Genomic DNA, 19,832 nt, shown 5'->3' with positions numbered 1-19,832 from the left:
TGAAAATGAAAGCACCTGTTTTTGTCAGCTGGGCGCTGGCTAGTAGAGGAAATTTAGTCGTCCGAAATTATTTTAATGACCGAGTACCCAAAAGCTTGTTATTTTTTTAAACAAGCGAATAAGAGAAAAAGCTTCTGTAGACTATAAAATAAACATCGCTTTTAAGTTACGTGATGCGACAAGTTCACAGGCGAGAAGAGAGTTATGTTACATTTGTAACAAGTGTATGTAAAAAATAAATACATTATATAGGCCACACACACACACACACACACACACACACACATATATATATATATATATATATATATATATATATAACCATGGATACTACTGTAAAAATATAACTCACTTCACCCTGAAAAGCTTAATTGCTATATACCAAATTTGATTTAGAACAGAATGATTTGGGCTTGTTTGTGGTTAAATGATATGAATAACTCACCATAACCAGCAAACAATAAACAGTTATCTGCAAGTTTTTTTTTTTATACCAAGGCCTCAAAAAAAAAAAAAAAATAGATACAGCATCTATCAAAGATAAAGTTTAAAGTTCATTACACAGCATCCAACCACTCTGAATTAACAAGATTCTGAAAATGCCTAAAATCAAGTAGAAATGCAGAAATTACCGATTAATTAATCTTTAAGTTTAAGAGAACTGAGAAACTGAGAAATGCATTTTTCCACATTTATGAATTTGGCAGGTATTTTTTGGGATGAAACAATTCATAAGCAAACAAATGTTGTTTTATGTATTTATTTATTTTCCATTTAATGAGTGAATCTTCCAGTTTAAACACACTAAATATATCAGTCCAGACGAAATCCAAATACATGACATCCAGATACTTGATGTGAAATGTAGACTTCTGTCACACGTTGTCGTTCCTCAGTGTTTAACCGTATTTGACAGAATATCTTTGTATGCACATTTTAATATTTCACAGAAAGCAGGAAGCCAGCTCCTGGATTTTTGCATATTAACATAAAAACTACACTGTATAAACTCCTCAGTAAGTAAGTTTCCTCTATATCTACATTAGTGTAAAAGAACAAACCAAACCAAACACTGAAATGAAATACTGCTGGTTTGATCTACTCGTTGTCTTCTTTTTTCTCTTCCTCACTGATCCTCGTCCTCCTCAGGTTCCCGGAGGCCTTGGCTGTGCAGGGTCTTCCCTGTCATTTCCATTATGGCCTGTACTTCAGGATCTGCATCTAATACGCTTTTCTTCTTCTCATCCTGAACGTCAACACAAACACTTTTTGAATCAAAAAACACACTCCAAAAATATAAAATTAACTATAGTAACATTTCTATCACAGACCTGCTCCTGTTCCTCAGGTAGCTGCCCGACGGCCCACACCTCCACGGTGTCCAGTTTGAAGTCCTCGTCTCCTGAGAGCTGAGGACTGCCGTATGTGGTGCAGCGTGGTCGAGCCCTACTGTGGCCGTTTCCAAAATCGCAGTCCAACCACAAGCCGAAATAGCCATGCTGACCACCCATACCCTAAAAAGACAGTTAATTATGTATTGTTTTCTTTGCTCCATAGTGTATTAAAGCTTTTTAAAGGAATAGTTCACCCCAAAATGAAAACTGAAAAAAGTATTCACCCTAGGGCCATCCAAGATGTAAAAGAATTTGTTTCTTCATCTGAAAAGATTTGGAGAAATTTGGCATTACATCACCTGCTTACCAGCGGATCCTCTGAAGTGAATGAGTGCCGTCAGAATGAGACTCCAAACAATTGATAAAGACATCACAATAATCCACATAATTTTAGTTGAAGGAACTAAGCGTTATTATGGATTATGGACTATGCAAAGTTAAAACACCTTAATGAAAGATTTGTTTCTTATAAACATGCAGATTTTTACTTTACAAGAGATGATGGACTGAAATCGTGTGGGTTACTCTCATTCTGACGGCACCCGTTTACTGCAGAGGGTGAGGAAGTGATGTACAATAATGCTGAATTTCTTCAAACCTGTTCCAAAAAAGAAAAACTATGGTTTCTATGCGAGTGAGTCAATTTTAAGCTAATTTTCATTTTTGAGTGCTATTCCTTTCAAATTTATCTCACCAATCCATTCGGCATAGTCTGCTGGCCCTGGTTCAAGTACATGTAATGATTGTTATAGCCTGTGCAGTTGAACACTCGCATGTATGGAAAAATGGAGAAGAGAAAGCACCTCGAATCACCTAGTGCAAAAAGAAGTAGAAACATTAGTTGTGATGCATAACACTGTATATGTTTTTTTTTTTTCGAACTCACCCTGGAACTGAGGTTTGACTTCCCAGCTTTGAGATGCAAAGCCCCCGAAGATATGCCTTTTAGTGTCCTTTACTAAAATGACAGTGGGACCCCGATTTTTGCAGTTGCCCACCAGCCGGGTGAAGCTTTCCCCATGTATGTTTGTGGAGAACAGCAACCTCCAGGGGGCACTATATCCAGCTGGCAGCTGAGGTGACAGGAACATCAGAAGAGGTATATTCAAAAGACAACGGAGGTCACTCCAGGGAGCGTACTGACACAGAGGCAACAGAGTTGGGGGAGGACAGGAGGGCAACCCAACTCCTAGACCCTCGCCAATCAGCAGCTCCAAAAACATGGCCATTGCTGGGATCCGGAACAGCCAGTCTTCCAGACAAGGAATATCACACGTATTCTGATCTACAGAAACAACAAGGACTAATTATATTAAATAGTTATTTTGGTGTACACTATATCTGTTGGTTACAGTTTTGTTATCATTAACTAAAACAGTTTAATACTACTATATTTGTGTGTATATATATATATATATATATATATATATATATATATATATATATATATATATATATATATATATATATATATACATAATTTACACATCATTTGTCAGTCATATAATTCATTTTTATTTGAATTTAAAAGTGTTTATTATGTTACTGTTACAAACCTGAAGATTTTAATTCAGAGGTCAGCTGTTCTGCCAGAAGTTTAACACCTTGAGGCCCATCACCCATGCGATCAGGTTGCCAAGCTCGCAGATTCCCCCTGTGGGCTAGAGTCTGCACTGCAGCTGAAACCAGGTCCTCCACAAACTATTTCATAAACAAAAAAAACAAAAAACAAAAAAAAAATATATATATATATATATATATATATATATATATATATATATATATATATATATATATATGTTGAATTGAGATGTTTTATTGTTAAATTGAGTTTGGCTATCATGAGTCAGCAAACTAAGTGGCTTATCTGACTGTGGCTTTAATTAACAGTGTTGTTATAGTTAAATAAAGTCGTGGCTAATGGTTAGAGAGTTTGACTCCTAACCCTAAGGTTGTGGGTTCGAGTCTCGGGCCGGCAATACCACGACTGAGGTGCCCTTGAGCATACATTGCTGCCCACAGCTCTGGGTCTGTGTTCACTGCTGTGTGTGTGCACTTTGGATGGGTTAAATGCAGAGCACGAATATGGAGTATGGGTCACCATACTTGGCTGTGTCACGTCACGTCACCTTCACTTTCACTTTTTCACTAGAGCCATTCAAAATAATTAAAATGAAGCTGAAAAAACTAAAATAAAATATAAGCTGAAACTTTTTTTTTTATAAATTAATTTAAATAGAAATTATTAAATGACAAAACCATATAAACAAACAGACAAAATGGTTTAAAACTTAAATCAAAAATAAAATGAAAACTAAAAATATAAAAATGTATGAATATTATAATAATATATAAATAATACCAATACTGAAACACTTTGTATGATTCGATTTTGGTGATACTTACACCTCTGATCTGCTCAGTTGTGGTAGCAGTAGCCTTTGCACCCTCAGCCATTGCCAAGACCAAAGGTGCACGTTCTTCTGCAGTTCCCCTAAGAATATCTGCCAAGAAAATCACCAGCTGCTCGCGACTTATCCCATCACCAGGGGGCACTGGCACTCCTGGATCAATGCTGTGTATGCCCTGAAATACTCTCTTTATCATTGATTCTGAGGCCATCTTTGCCATTGTCATCTGAAACGAATAAAAGGAAAACTGAAAGGTCAATATGCATGTGTGTTAAAGGGATCTCTCTTGTCATTCCAAACCTGTATGAGCTTCTTTCTTATTTTGAACATTGAAAATATTCTGAAGAATGCTGGTAATTAAACAGCTGATGGCCACCATTGACTTCCATAGTATTTCTTTCCCTACTATGGAAGTCAATTGGGACCAACAACTGTTTAATTCTTCAAAATTCTTTAAAATATATTATTTTGTGTTCAACATAAGAAAGAATCTTTACAGGTTTGTTATTTATAACTGTAACCTTCCATGAGGAAGTAATTACTGTATGTGGATAATGTGGGCATTTTCTAAATCAGTTCCCATTTGGTCTGTGAAAGATTCAGTTTAAGCCAGTGTTATTTTATTATAACTTGGATACTATAATAGTACAATAATTCGAATTTTATATTTTACTTTTCGTTGTAATTTTTGTTAAAATTTCAGTAATTTTGGTGTAAGTTTTGTCATTTCTGTCTGGACCACTATCGTCGAAGATGACTGACAATTAGCATACAATTTGGATTGGCGGTATGGTTCTGTTCTAGGCACGAACTCCCTGCACAACAATGCACCCTAGAAGTTAGTTGTCACTGAACAACGGCTCTGTGTAGTTAATTCTGCGCCATGTGAAAGCAATCAGGAAATGGAAATTTACCGCTGATTACAGAACCAGCTTTACATACAAAGTGTCCATTAAATATTGAAAGCGATTTATCATGCAGCCCTTCTAGCAGCAATAACTCCCCAGGGTAAGCAAAATGGAACCAACATGAATGTATTGCAGTATTGATAAAGTTAAATCATTATGTATACATTTTAGAATTAGTCTGATTCAAAGGAGATTCAGAAGGCTGAATCCTGACTGAGAGGAGGAGTTGGGGATGGAGAAGGCTAATTAACTATTGAACAATGCGAAAACTGCTGATAATACTGAGGGACCTTATATATAAATGCTTATATAGGGGTCATATTCCTATAGACAGATGGGGATCAGCTGAGAGTCAGCTGATTCGAGCTTGACTAACGTGACCTGCCAGAACTAATGCTACACTTGATTTTTATATTTTTTTTTAGTATTATAGTTTATATAATTTTTCATATCAGTTTTAGTTATTTATTTTAGCTTTAAATATAATAACCCTGGTTCACACCGGAACACAAAATCATTAAGGACATGCAAAACTTTCCTAAAGCTAACAACGATATAATCGTCAATAAACTTAAACAAATAAATGTTATCACACAGACTACAGCACTAGTATAGTATAGTAGTATAACATATCCAGTTCAATGTATTGTTTACCTTAAACACGTCTAGGGATAAAACCTTCCCCGTTTTTTCAGACGAAACAGAGGAGCCAGATCCATGAAGCCTGTCAAATATCCCCTCTATAACAGGTCTCTCATCCGGACGAAAACGAGCCAGTCGTTTCTGCGCTACAACACTTTCAGCGTTCCCCATCACCCTGAAGGAAAACACGAATGCATGTAAAGATAAACGAGCTAATTCGTGGAATTCAGTGTCATGGGCACAACAGAATACATTAAATATTTATCGAGCTACCGACTGAAACTAAGTGATAATGGAAAAAAACTTAAATACAGTGCATACAGTTGAGTTATGAATGACTGAAGTGGGATTTTCAGTCCTGCTCAGCGGTTCAGTGTGACATTTCTATTTACGATCACACGGTGTAAACAAAACACTTCTTTGTCTTTTAATTGTATTGGCGGTTGGCAAACCAACTTAAAGGAGCATTTACCACCACCTACTGGACTGGAGTGTAGATGACAGGAGTAGCTTGATAGGAAGGAGAAAAATATATATATATGTATAAAAAATACCTATATATTTCTAGTTTCTAGTTTTCTTCCTGGTTCTGCACTACATCACGCGCAGACGACCAATGAATGGAGAGAAACAAAATGCGCTGTGATTGGCTAAATCATAGCTACGTCATCGGTGGAGTTACAGTGGTTTTCCTAGAGGCAAATTAGCTGGAAATTGTATCAAAAATAATAAAATCGAAGGCTACTATTACATTTACCAGTACTAAAATAAACACCAAAGTAACTACTTTTTCTACGGTCATTACTTTTTAATCTTAGTTTTTACAGGAATATTATATTTTATTAATATTATTTCTAATAAGGTAATGCAAACATTTGTGTAATACTTTGTTTTTCATGGCAAATGCTGTCTGATTTTATAGAAAAGTATCTGCATTAAAGTTTTAAAGACTACATAGAGAACAAATATGATACTGCTAAATAACTTAATCCAGGTCTCCAAACTGGGGTCTGGGGCCCAGAGGGGCCACAAGAAAGTGTTAGAGGTCCACTGAATAAAGAAAAACAGTGTAAAATAAATAGATAAATAAATACATTTAAAAAATAAGTAATACATCTACAGTATAGTACAATAATATAGCGAGTAGAACAATTATTGGCTATATTTATATAATTATGAATATTACATAATTATAACATGTATTATAATTGGCTCATAATTTGTTTATAGATACACACACACACACACACACACACAGTGTGGCAGAGTAATTAGTTACATGTAACCAAAGTATGAAATTGAATCACATAAACAATGTAATTGTAATCAGTTACAGTTACTGAGATTTTTTTTTTATTAAACTAAAGTTACTTTTGAAAATGTTGATGATTAAAAAGGGGGTTACATCAGTGTTTTTTTTTTTTTTTACAGACAGGTCTGATTGATTTCTTTCATATATTGCACTGACTGCTTTAAAATATGAGAAACCAATGTTGGAATTTAGTACACATGCTTAATCAATAACTATTTCATCTCCTATTTGGGTTTATGTATATGCTTTTTTAAATATTAATTGTTTTTCCAAGGCATTGTTAGATATCAGTGTTTTCTGCCATAGATATCCAAATATTTGATTTGCCGATCACCATTTATAAAACAGTATCATAGATATTAAACTATTTCTTGTTATGATTTTAAATCTGCATTTAACCTTAGAATGATCTCAAAGTAAAAAGAGGTGCTAAAGTCTGATTTTGTAGTGGCTGTGCTTTAAATAAATTATTATTATCTTAATTCAAGTGATGAAATGTTTTGATTTTGTGTTGAATCCCTCTGTTAACCCTGCCTGCTTTGCATGTTTTTAAAATGATTAATACAAACCTGATTCCAAATAAGTTGGGACACTGTACAAATTGTGACTAAAAAAGGAATGGAATAATTTACAAATCTCATAAACTTATATTTTATTCACTATAGAATATAGAGACAATATCAAATGTTGAAAGTGAGACATTTTGAAATGTCACACCAAATATTGGCTCATTTTGGATTTCATGAGAGCTACACATTCCAAAAAAGTTGGGACAGGTAGCAATAAGTGGTCGGAAAAGTTAAATGTACATATAAGGAACAGCTGGAGGACCAGTTTGCAACTTATTAGGTCAACATGATTGGGTATAAACAGAGCCTCTCAGAGTGGCAGCGTCTCTCAGAAGTCAAGATGGGAAGAGGATCACCAACTCCCCCAATGCTGCAGCAAAAAATAGTGAAGCAATATCAGAAATGAGTTTCTCAAAATTGCAAAGAATTTGAAGTTATCATCATCTACAGTGCATAATATCATCAAAAGATTCAGAGAATCTGGAACAATCTCTGTGCGTAAGGGTCAAGGCCAGAAAACCATACTGGATGCCCGTGATCTTTCAGGCCCTTAGACAGCACTGCATCACATAGAGTAATGCTACTGTAATGGAAATCACAACATGGGCTCAGGAATACTTCCAGAAAACATTGTCGGTGAACACAATCCACCGTACCATTCGGCGTTGCCGGCTAAAACTTTATAAAAAAAAGAAGCCATATCTAAACATGATCCAGAAGTTCAGGCGTTTTCTCTGGGCCACGGTTCATTTAAAATGGACTGTGGCAAAGTGGAAAACTGTTCTGTGGTCAGACGAATCAAAATGTGAAGTTTTTTTTGGAAAACTGGGATGCCATGTCATCCGGACTAAAGAGGACAAGGACAACCCAAGTTCTTATCAGCGTTCAGTTCAGAAGCCTGCCTCTGATAGTATGGGGTTGCATGAGTGCGTGTGGCATGGGCAGCTTACACATCTGGAAAGGTACCATCAATTCTGAAAGGTATATCCAAGTTCTAGAACAACATATGCTCCCATCCAGACGTCGTCTCTTTCAAGGAAGATTCTGAATTTTACAACATGACAATGCCAGACCACATACTGCATCAATTATAACATCATGGCTGAGTAAAAGAAGGACAAGAATGGGACAACATTCCTCTTCTTAAACTTGAGCAACTTCTCAGTCCCCAGACGTTTGCAGACTGTTATAAAAAGAAGAGGGGATGCCACACAGTGGTAAACATGGCCCTGTCCCAACTTTTTTGAGATGTGTTGATGCCAGGACATTTAAAATCATCTTATTTTCCCCTTAAAATTATACATTTTCTCAGTTTAAACATTTGATATGTCATTTATGTTGTATTCTGAATAAAATATTGAAATTTGAAACTTCCACATCATTGCATTCTGTTTTTATTCACAATTTGTGTCCCAACTTTTTGGGAATCGGGTTTGTAGTTAAAAACGTTATAAATTTAAAGTGATCAAAAAGTAATCAAATGTAATCAGTTACTTTATAAAGTAATTCAAATAGTTACACACTATTTATTACATTTTAAATAGGGTAACTTGTAATCTGTAACCTTTACATTACATTTCCAAAGTATCCTTCCCAACAGTGTGTGTGTGTGTGTGTGTGTGTGTGTGTGTGTGTGTAATTAGTTTGATGTTAGTAGGCTATTGCTTCTTGTTGTCCAGAAGAGGGCAGACTAACACAGTTATTTAAATCATCAGCTTTGTCTTTTCCGTAGGGTTTACAGATCTTTCTCAGCAGACAATGAAAAACGCCTTTTAAGGGCATGAGATTCATGTGAGAACTGGGCGTGATGCCCGCTGACGCTCAGCAGTCTTATTAACCAGAAGTTTTAAAAGAAGCCGTTTAAGGGCATTTCTTTAAACTGAAAGTGTTAGTAAAAAATAACAATAATAATAATAATAAGAAACAACAACAGAAATTAAATTAGTCAAATGAGTTGGAAAGGATAGTATTCACGTCTGTGCGACATAAAAAACAATGAATGAAGCGCAGCAGCTGACGGCAGCGCATTGAATGTTCCGCGCATGCGCATCAATCATCCGCCCAGCATGGAGGCTTGTTGAACTCTGTGTCAGTGCTGAGTGCTCAGGGCTGAGATTCTTACTTCTCTCGAGTTAGTGGAAGCTGATTATTAACTGTCAAATGTACGTGCACACATTTGTTTTATTTCATGCATATAACGTTCTATTAACTTAAATGGATTTCCATCCTTTATCCCATCTATCCCTCACAAAACCTTTCTTAATTTACATCTTCTAAACATCATTTAGTATGTTTATTAAGCTGAGTTTTTGTGACTGCTCCCACCGTGTAGATGGGTTTTTTTTTTTTTTACAGTTCTTTTGAAGACAAAACCAGCCACCACACAGAGAGATATTTACTACTATTCAAAATTAATATAGAAGCTATATTATAGCTATATTACTGTATAGCTAGAGCGAGGCATCTGAAAAATGCATTGGTTTTCATGCCAAGACTTAAATCTAACCCTCATACCTCTTAACATTCCGTTTAAATCAATTAAATGATTAATTTGCAGGTCACATGTGGACAACTATGTGAAGTTGACATGAGGGGTTTTTGCAACCTAATTGTACATTGTCAGTGTGTACAGAGAAGTCCTAATGAGCAGGTGTAAACCGCAACAATGCAGCTATTGTGCTGCAAACCAACCTGCTTACAGTTTGTACAGGCATAGGCCTGGCCTTTTTTAATTTAGCTGTTTCTGTGGAAGTTTGGTGCCAACTGAGCAAGTAGAATCAATCGTGACAGCATGTGGAGAGAAGTAAAAAATCTAATTTATTTCATGAAGCATAACTAATGTGCTGTTGAGTTATTTATAAACTGTGATATTTAAATATGCTGCGATGATTCTATAACAAAAATGGCTAAATGAGTGATATAACCCATTCACACATAACCCTATGTACTGTATATACACCCTACTGCTACGTCTTTAATTTATTTTTCTATATATTTCTGCCATATGTACATCAACTTGAATTGAATATATTTATAAATTCCCCATAGCCTAATATTTATCTTGTACAACCATTAGCTTGCTAATTATATTGAACATTTTATCTTTACCTTTAAATAACTATGTAAATGTTAAATGTTAATGTTAGCATATTATGTTAACTATTTGCAGGGAAAGGTCATATACTGCAGCTCTGTGTATCTTGGTTAAACACAGACACAACCCGAGAGAAACGTTACCATCGATAGGTTTCTCTGGCTGTAAGAGTAGTCATTTTTTGTGGCAGCTCCAATCTGCAAGTTGAGGCATGAGGGTTCGCTCTTTCTTCTCCGATGCTTCTTCTTTCTCCTTCCTTTATCTGCCACAGCCCTATATGGTAAAAGTCTGTAGCACACTCAGTATACAGGAAATGGTGAAAACCTTAGCACCCACGCTCATGCAAACACGCTGTGTTCTCTGTGGTGCTCATTTGTGTTTATACTTAACCATAGTACTGTTATCAATGAAACACACTGTTTGATAAGAATCTAACAATTCACTCATTTAAAAAAACCCTTTGTTTATTTCTCCTTTTAGGTTTCTGTGTATCCTATCTTAATTTTAATATCATCACATACACATTGAACTATGTCATGTGTGCCTTCAAGTGTGACTGATGCATAGCACCTGTATCTGGTTAAAAATATCAAGGGCTCTGTGTAAAAAAAAAATAGTCTTAATTACGCCCTAACTCTTGCACACTCATTTTTGTTCTCATTTTAGTATAGTTATACAACATAATACTGTATATAATATATTGACTGTTTTTTTCCAGTACATGTTAAAATTTAAATGAACCCTTCATGAAATATGAGGTCAAATGGTTTGACAAATATATTTTTTTATAGGGAGTGTACTTGAGATTTCTAATCAGATATATAATTAAACAGCTGAATTGTGTGGGACTATAAAAGCTGACCTTTTCTTTTGATCTTTGCGCTTGACCTTTCATTGCAATTGTGTTTATCTCTGCATTGGATTGCAAGAAGTGGGCCTGATCAATAAATGAATAACTTTGTTATTCAGCTCATTGACCCAGATACTAATGAGTTATAGCCCAGTTAAACAGGCATTTCTAGTGGGCTAACACTTCAAGGAGATTTGTTTGGAATAATTAAACTGATACAGAAAGAGTTTGTGGTCAGGATGCTTCCTCGTTCAGTACTGAAATATTTTGTTGGTACCTGATTAATGTTTCTAGTTGCATTTATGAATTCTTGCCAGTGCTGCATTCAATTTTTTGCCAGCAAGATTTTTTTAAGATAAAAGTGATTTTATAAAGCAAGCATGCAATGATTTCATTAGAATTTAATTTTTTTTTTTTTTTTGGAGATGGGGACCCGGACATTGGCCAGCAGGTTAGTGACAATCGGAGCACTGAGCCAGGTTTGGCTGGTTGGAGTGCCTCTTGTTAGCTCATGACAATGGCAGCACTGTGCCAGAGCCTGAATGGTTCACAGGAACATTGCGAAGTGACCCATTCACTCACTCTCAATGGGCACCCCTTTCTTGCCCCAGTTAAATCCCATCTTCCCAAACTATCCAGCAGTTACTCATGCCATTGTTGCTAGATTTCCTGTAGCCTTAAGCCCAGATGTAAATAAAGGTGTTTGTATTTAAACAAATTCGTCTTAGGCAGCAACTCTGAAACATCAGAAAACTATATAATAAAGCAAAACAACAGTTTGAGTAAACACTGCCCTCCACTTGGGTTCTTCCATTCTAGCCATGAAAGATTAATAAAACACTGTGTTTGTTGTCATCAGACTCCTATACTATACTGACTTAACTGCCAGTCAAAATACATTCCATGTAAAATAGCCTTAAGGCACTAACAATTTTTTTATGCATGCAAATTAATAATTTGGTGAGCAAAGATGTGCTCAAAACATACTGACACATGCTTGAAGGTTTGGAGTCTTTTAAAAAAGAAAATAATACTTTGATCCATTTTAAAATTTAAATATAATTTGTATTTTGTACGCACACTGTGTGTGTGTGTGTGTGTGTGTGTGTGTGTGTCTGTGTGTATGTACAAAATACTTAAAAAAATACTAAATGTAGGGGTCAAAAAGTTTTTCTTAAAGATATTAATACTTTTATTAATCAATTTATTAAAACTAACAGCAACGATTTGTAAATTATTACAAAATATTTTCATTAGTTATTTTTATAACTGGCAACCACAAAAATTGTAAGCAGCACGACTATGATAATAATGAGAAATGAAAAGAAACAAATTAAAGACATTAAAGTTAATAGTATGATAAATTATACATTTAAAATAAATTATATATTACAGATAATGTTATTTAAAATATTTGACAATATTACTGTTTTATGGTACTAATCAAATAAATGCAGCTTTGGTGAACATATACAGACTTCTTTCAAAAACTTTCACTGACCCTTAATATTAAACATTAGTGTACGTTGCTCTTTTGTAATATTATACCAAAACAATCATCACATGACTTCAGTTATGTGTGTGGGGTGTGAAATACGCTTGAACTGGGAGGCCTCTGGAATGCAGGAAGGACCCGAGCAGAATAGCTGGCAGTGATTTCCTTGTGAACAAGATGCCAAAGAATCTTCAGAAACATGTCCACACACACACGCACAACATTCTTGCTCTCAAACACACATTTTGTATTCCAGCGAGTTGTAGAAAAGCAAGCAAGCGAGTTGTCAGAACACGTACGCCTCTCAAAGCCCCATAAACGGGCAGGGAGCTAAAGATAAGGACGAGTCTGTCTGGCTGACCGAGAGCTTGTGTGGCTTAAACAGGACATTCTTGATGAAAAGATCAATACAAAGGACACCCCTCTGTGTGAGGAGAAACTAATTAACATTCACATGTTATTTATCTGATTAAAGTAGTCCCCAAAGTCACTCAGCAACACCTGCTACTCAGGCTATTCCTGATAAGATCTGTTACAAACACACAGCTAATAGGTGGTCAAAAAGTATGGATTTTATTATAATTCTACACAATAACTGATAGATATTCAAATTTCATGCTATTTTGTCTAAATTAATTAAATATAAAAATAAAATGTTTAAAATGTTTAAAATGTTTAATTTAGGTTCCACGATATCATAACGTATAGTATAAAAATGTATATACATTTTTTTAATTGGTTAAGATTACATTTAACAGTGTTATTCATTTATTAATGTTTTTGAAGTGTTAGATGATGGTAAATATACATTACTGTTCAGAAGTTTGGGGTCGGTAAACTTTTTTTGTTTGTTTATATATATATATATATATATATATATATATATATATATATATATATATATATACATATATATACATATATATAATCTTTTGTTTGATCTGATGAAAAATAATAAATAATATAAAATAAATAAATAATAAATCCATAATTTTTAAAGTAAAAATGTCTTTAAAAAACTTGAACAGCGGTGTAATTAAAAACGGGGGGAAAAAATAGGGGAAATTAGCATCTACAATTAAACAATACGCACTTACACCAATATAAAAAAAAAAAGTCTGTAATGTTTTAAAGTAAACATACATCTCTTCTATTGTTCATATCTATAGGACAAAAAGTGCAGCATGATTTACATGCCAAAGTTTAATACTAGCAATGCTGATCTTTACCGACCCATTTTGACGAACTATTAAGACAACACAAACGTCGATTTTCCACAGGCCCTAATTTCAGCATCGACATTTCTGCCTCATGTCTCTCTGTGCTACCAAAACTCAGCGTCATAAAAGCAGCCTGGAAGTGGAAGAAGCTTATAGATTATGGATTAAGCAGTTGTGCAGTTGGGCACACATCTGTTGGACTGAACGCAAGGCAGGGAGAGTATGAAGAAAGATGGGGGGAGGAGATCAGAAGAAAAGAGGTTACAACAGTGGGGAAAGGGGGGCGGGAAATGTTTTGGGGCCATTATTGACAGGCTTTGGAGCAGAGCAGCAGCTTGGCATGAGGCAGCCTGACCGCAGCAGTGGCCATGACAACCCCTGGGAGTCCCCCACAAACCCTCTGGGATTGTTGTTAGCATTCGTGCAGAAGAGTGTTGTGCCTAGCAGCTGGCATTACCTTAGAGACGGAAAACAGTATCAAGTTTCAACAGTAGCTTTATTCCACTATAGGAAACAATGATTAGTTAACAAATTATTTTATTTTCATAATTCTGAGATTTTGTTGCCCATAGAAGTTAGAATTGTGACGTAAACTTGCAATTGCGAGACATAATTTCTGAAATCGTGATATAAACTTGTTATGAGAAAAAGCAATGAAATTAAATATATAAACCTAATTCAGAAGAAAAAATTGTAGAAATACAAAAAAAAAAAGAAAAAAAAATCACAGATTTTGCGAGATATAAAGACAGAATTGCAAGAAAAATGTCAGAATGAGTCTCAGAATTTTTACTTTTTTCCTCAGAAATCTCAGTTTACATCTCAACCACAGAATAAAAAAGGTAATTGCAGTTTGTAGCCTGAAGTCTGAATTGAGAAAAAGTCGCAGATATTATTTAATTGTATGTATTTTTAATCCATGGCAGAAATGGGCTTCCATATCAAAGATTAATTACAAACAAAGCAAAATATAACACACAAGGACAAAACATGTTGAAAAAAACAATTTTATTCTGACATGATTGCTTTTGTGACCATCTTATTTCTTTTCTTGGCTTGGGAGGCATTTTTATTTTAAAGGATGAACCACAGGTTGTGTTTAATTTTAATTTAATTTATTTAAACCAAGATAAAGTCTACTCTAGAAAAATGACTGCTCCTTGTTTGGGTGGAGAGTGCGAAACAGCCAATCAGAGCTACGAGATCCTTTAAGACTCCTCCCCCTGCATGCAAGATAGCCAGTCACAGTGCAGTGTCTGCAAACGCATACATACACAAATGCACACATTCCATGATGTCTTCCTCTCCATGGGAGATCGAGACAGTAAACACAGTGGTCTGTATTCAGCGGGGAGATGAAGATTTATAATAAACCCCTTAGAAAACAATGCTGGACTCCATTGATTCATTGATCACAGTGATGACAACTCCGAGCCAAAAGGAGCATCGTCAGAAACTACGGTTACAAAAATGCCCCTGAAGAAAAAGAGAACCTCATAGCACTAGCAGAGACGACTTTGAGATGATGCACAGTACAGTAGATAGATAAATCAACCATGACCAGACTGGCAAGAGGGGTGAGGTATGTATATTTATGTTTGTCTGTGTGTATGTGCATGTGTATGAGATGACGTTTTCCTCTTCCTTCTCCTCCAACCCTATGGAAACCCGCCCCCAAGTTCTATTCGGCCTGGGCGTCGTAGTTGGCCCCGCCGGCCTTTTTCAGCTCGCTGCGGAGATAATCCTCCTCCAGCTCTCTGGGATCACTTATCATGAACTCCTTGGCAAAGTTCTGCATGGAAAAACATACTTTGAGGGATGGAGGGAAAACATGTTTGCATGAATGCATCAATTTGTTTACAGTGAAAAACACCTTGGAATCTGCTTGTCTGGGTGCAGCCAAGTTTCTAAGTCTGAGAGAGTTTGCATACGGCTTAAGCTATGGAATCAAAGAACGCATGACCCACCTGCACGATGTCTTTTACCAGTGTCTTGTCAGTGCTAATCTTGGCTCTTTGCAGTCCGCTGACGTTTTCGCCAATCCAGGTGATGAGGGTGAATTTGGCACGCTTGCTCATGGCATCACCCGTAGTGATCCTTACAAACCCGAAGAGACGGTTGTCATCTGAAAGTCAAAGAGAAAGACATTTTCTTATGAAGTTGCGATGTTTTCTGGATAGTTGCTCGTTTCTTTTATGACTGTGAATTGTTTAAAAATGTTACATATGTAACTATTTAACTTAATTACATATATAGCAAAACATTTGCTGAGAAAAGCCAACTAAACTGAAGATACATCAGACTTCACTCTGGCAGACAGAAAATCATTAAAGATACATTATGAAAAGTGACTTTAGAAGTCGATTTTGTTTTCTACATTGAAAAACTAGAGTACGGATAACAGGACCTATTTACCACAAATTAAAACTTCCACAAGTGTATTTCCTCAAATAATAAAATCCCAACAAAATACATTACAAAAAAAGCAGTAGGCCTAACATAAAAACACAAAAAAAAATCATTTAAAATTGAATGCATTTTAAATAACCAATAATAATAATAAAAAATTAAATAACCAGGCCAGAAAACTGGAGCAATGGTGCCTGGAGGGGAGGAGTTAAAATAGTAAGTAGGATTCAATTGTGTCAACTGAAAGGGTGGTGCAGACATTCTGATAAGGCATTTTTATTTGGAATAACATGCATCAATGAATCAAAACCAATAAAACATGGAGCTTGATTTAACATATAATCAGGTTTGATTTCTTCTTGAAGCTCATATTAATGCGCTTCATAATTGTCACTCCAATCCAGTTTAGCTGAACTTTGTTTGATAACAAGGAAGAGCTTGGATTCGACTGAACACTGTCTCCATTGTAGCGAGTGTTTTGAATCTACACTATTGCATTGTTTTCCTTTCCAGAGAAAGACGTCAGGATATGAAATACAATCTGAGAGCATCACGTGCGAGCGGCGGACAAGGCTGTGAAATGTAAGCTCTATGACTTCATACGACATGAAAAACAAGGAATATAGAAACTGGGTGAAGATGGGAGGGGATCCAGTTAACAGACTCCATTGATAAGGGTGATTTACAGTGTAATAGTTTATCTGGAACACTCCCTGTCTCTCTCAGCTTTACAGCTGGCCACTTCCTCACAAATGTGCTACAACTGCATTGCAGTGGCACTGGGACTAGATTCAATGATAACATCAATCGCACTTAACTATGGCATGCCTCTGTTTAGACGCTGACAGTATCAGAGAGAGATTGTGCGGAAGAAAGCTCTTGCTAAAACCATTCATTCAAATGTTAGTGGTTGCACACCTTTACACTTTGATCTTAACTGATCTTTGAAAATAGTTTTAAAACTTCTGCTTGTATGCATAATAATTAGCGCACACACATATGTAGAACTGTTAATGTGTATTTTTACCTTTTATAACATACAGGCCAGTTTAAAAAAAATGGCTGCTAGAAACCAAAGGGCATTACCCTCTAGTTCCATCTTGTACTAGGTATAATTTACAGTGTTTAAACACATTTTTATTACTGGGAAACAAATGCTTAGGTGAATTCCCTTGGCTTTACTTGAGACTGATAATATCTGGTTTTCTGTAGTTGATTAACTGGGCTTAAGGTTTAAGAAGCTAAGTCAGGGAACCATGGGTAATACTGTCAGTTGCATTTGGGACATTGGCTGTTCAAGTTTCAAGTACAAAGTGGATGATGAACCTTAAGTCACATTATTGAGACCGCTGCTGTATTTCAACAGAACTGAAACCTCGAACAAACCACATTTAGGAAGCGAGCGGTGCTTGTCATGTGTTAACACGCCAAGTGAACAGTGGGAATGCATGGACTCCAGTATAAAACAGACAGTTGTTCTGTCTTATTTTACGACTGCATGAAAACACGGTGACACACTAACATCTGGGTGATGTGGCAATGCTTCCACACACTTCTACTTCCTCTTTTGTGCGCGGCACATTTCTGAAGAACTCATTTCCAGAAAGTTGTTTTTGTGCTGACTACATGTTTACTGTACTTCCAGCTTGCCAAGGCTATGATGATGCAGAACAACAAAATATTTCAAATGTTCAATCTTTTAGACATCACCCAAAAAAACAAGCTTTCATTTTTGCAAACATTTATATTAAAAAATTGGACCCGCTCTATAATTCGGAGTCACTTCCACCCAGAAACCCATCTTGAATTTTATGCAAGTTGGAGCACATCACAAATGAAACCAATCTAAAATCATATTCTTCATTCAGAGATTTTCTATCACATAAAACCAAATAATAAAAGTTTAAATAATTCATAAAGCTACTGACTGCCACTACATATCTCTTTACAAAGCTACTGTATTTTCATTTGGTCCTATCCAGTACAGAGTTTTAGGGAGATTCGGTCCACTATTCTCCAACTACTCAAAAATCTACCAAAATAATAAACACATATATTCATTGCTGGATAAATATGTTTATGGGTGGTTATGGCACAGATTACATATTTTCTGTTTGTATTTAAAATACTCTTTCACAAGCCAACTTTATGACTAAAATATTCTCCATAAACAAAAGTGCTTTTTGTAACACACTGCTCCATATAGGAAGACATCTTTGATCATCTGTCAGAGCACAGATCCGGAAGCCAAGGCATTGCAACACTTGTACAAGTTTACATCTGCCAGTGGCTGCACAATCTACTCATGGAGACCGAATTGAGCACCACGCCCAAATTTCTGTTCAATTAAGATGACAGAATGAGAGGAGAAAATTACATCAATTCATTCATTCAAACGAAGCTGGACAGTTATTTATAAAAAGTTAGTACAACATGCTACATTTGCTGTGTTACTGCTACCAAAATCACAGCTACTGTATATTAGAATAGATAAAGTCGAATTTAATTAATTCTGGTTGATTACGAATACAAATGTTTATATTTGCTAAAACCCTCTCATCAAACTTCCCACCAATTGCTTGGCCTCTTGTCATCTAGGACAAGTATGAAACCATATTTGGTATTGTCTACCTTGGAAAATGAACTACTTCCTAGTGATGTGATGCAGACTTAAAGGGACAGATCACCCCCAAAACATAAAAGGTCTGTCATCATTTCCCCGCAATCATGTTGTTTCAAACCTGTATTGTATATGTGGTGTTGTTTTTTCCTTTCTGTGAACTCAAAGTAAGGTTAATGACTCAGTCACCTTTTAACTTTTGATTGAGTCTGTCGGTCTCATTTAAGTCATCTAAGTTTGTGGTGAATGAATGATGCCTTTCATTTTTGGGTGAACTTTCCCATTAACACTTAATTTGTCAAAAAATACCTCCAAACAATCTGAAAAAATATAAAAATGGACTCACCTGCACACTGACTCTTGAATTCTTCGTAGTCGGATCCATGACCAGCTGGTACAATGGTAGAGCCATCATACTTAAAAGATGCCCTTTAAAAAGCAGAATTTATATTTGAACTGTTGTCAAATATCATGTCCTTGTTTCTCAGAACCTAGAGAGCAGCCTATCTGGACAAAATGCTGCCTAGGTAGGGTGCAAACTAGATTTTGACACACGTCCCCTATATTACAAGACCCATCCCTACATGTTGCGCTACAGATTGTCAATGAATCAATTAAAACAGCGTTTAAATGTTTCATTTGAAAGATTCTAATTGCTGAAACAATGTAGCGATGTCAATGTCAGCCAGAACGCGCCAAACAACATCTCTGGATGTTCAAGTAAATCAATGCTTTACTCACCAGCAAATATCGGAGGTGTCGTCTCTCACCAGATTGTATGCTTCTCTGCAAGCCTCTTTGTCAATTCGCGTTGCCATTTCGACGATGCTAAGGGAGATACTGTATCTGAATGCCGAACAAAGCCGGGGGAATGACAGAAAATGCGGATAAATCCCAAAGTGCGACAG

The 19,832-nt window shown here is 35.8% G+C and overlaps 2 protein-coding genes across 2 annotated transcripts; both read right to left on the bottom strand.

The window, feature by feature from the left end:
- Positions 1–744: 744 nt before the first annotated feature.
- LOC127976960 (MTOR-associated protein MEAK7) lies at positions 745–5,834 on the bottom strand. Its single transcript, XM_052581553.1, has 8 exons — positions 5,677–5,834; positions 5,368–5,530; positions 3,801–4,031; positions 2,951–3,095; positions 2,281–2,679; positions 2,089–2,207; positions 1,332–1,514; positions 745–1,246 (listed from the first exon to the last, which is right to left on the bottom strand). The coding sequence occupies exons 2-8, from the start codon at positions 5,524–5,526 to the stop codon at positions 1,127–1,129; spliced, it is 1,356 nt and encodes a 451-aa protein (XP_052437513.1). The 5' UTR covers positions 5,527–5,530; positions 5,677–5,834; the 3' UTR covers positions 745–1,126.
- Positions 5,835–14,888: 9,054 nt separating this feature from the next.
- On the bottom strand, positions 14,889–19,808 carry LOC127977308 (coactosin-like protein). The gene is made up of 4 exons (XM_052582146.1): positions 19,666–19,808; positions 19,271–19,353; positions 15,863–16,020; positions 14,889–15,687 (listed from the first exon to the last, which is right to left on the bottom strand). The coding sequence occupies exons 1-4, from the start codon at positions 19,740–19,742 to the stop codon at positions 15,577–15,579; spliced, it is 429 nt and encodes a 142-aa protein (XP_052438106.1). The 5' UTR covers positions 19,743–19,808; the 3' UTR covers positions 14,889–15,576.
- Between the last annotated feature and the right edge of the window lie 24 nt (positions 19,809–19,832).

The sequence above is a fragment of the Carassius gibelio genome, chromosome B18 (genome assembly GCF_023724105.1).
Source record: "Carassius gibelio isolate Cgi1373 ecotype wild population from Czech Republic chromosome B18, carGib1.2-hapl.c, whole genome shotgun sequence".
Lineage (NCBI taxonomy): Eukaryota > Metazoa > Chordata > Actinopteri > Cypriniformes > Cyprinidae > Carassius > Carassius gibelio.
Note: the sequence above shows the minus strand (reverse complement) of the source record. Positions and strands in the feature narration are given on the sequence as shown.

Excerpts from the sequence above, each read along its gene's own strand:
- LOC127977308 (XM_052582146.1), bottom strand. The coding sequence starts at position 19,742 with ATGGCAACGCGAATTGACAAAGAGGCTTGCAGAGAAGCATACAATCTG. Across the intron at positions 19,354-19,665 it reads GACACCTCCGATATTTGCTG|GGCATCTTTTAAGTATGATG; the intron begins GTGAGTAAAGCA and ends TGCTTTTTAAAG. Across the intron at positions 16,021-19,270 it reads ATTCAAGAGTCAGTGTGCAG|ATGACAACCGTCTCTTCGGG; the intron begins GTGAGTCCATTT and ends TTTGACTTTCAG.
- LOC127976960 (XM_052581553.1), bottom strand. The coding sequence starts at position 5,526 with ATGGGGAACGCTGAAAGTGTTGTAGCGCAGAAACGACTGGCTCGTTTT. Across the intron at positions 1,515-2,088 it reads AGACTATGCCGAATGGATTG|GGTATGGGTGGTCAGCATGG; the intron begins GTGAGATAAATT and ends CTGTCTTTTTAG. Across the intron at positions 1,247-1,331 it reads TACCTGAGGAACAGGAGCAG|GATGAGAAGAAGAAAAGCGT; the intron begins GTCTGTGATAGA and ends GTTGACGTTCAG.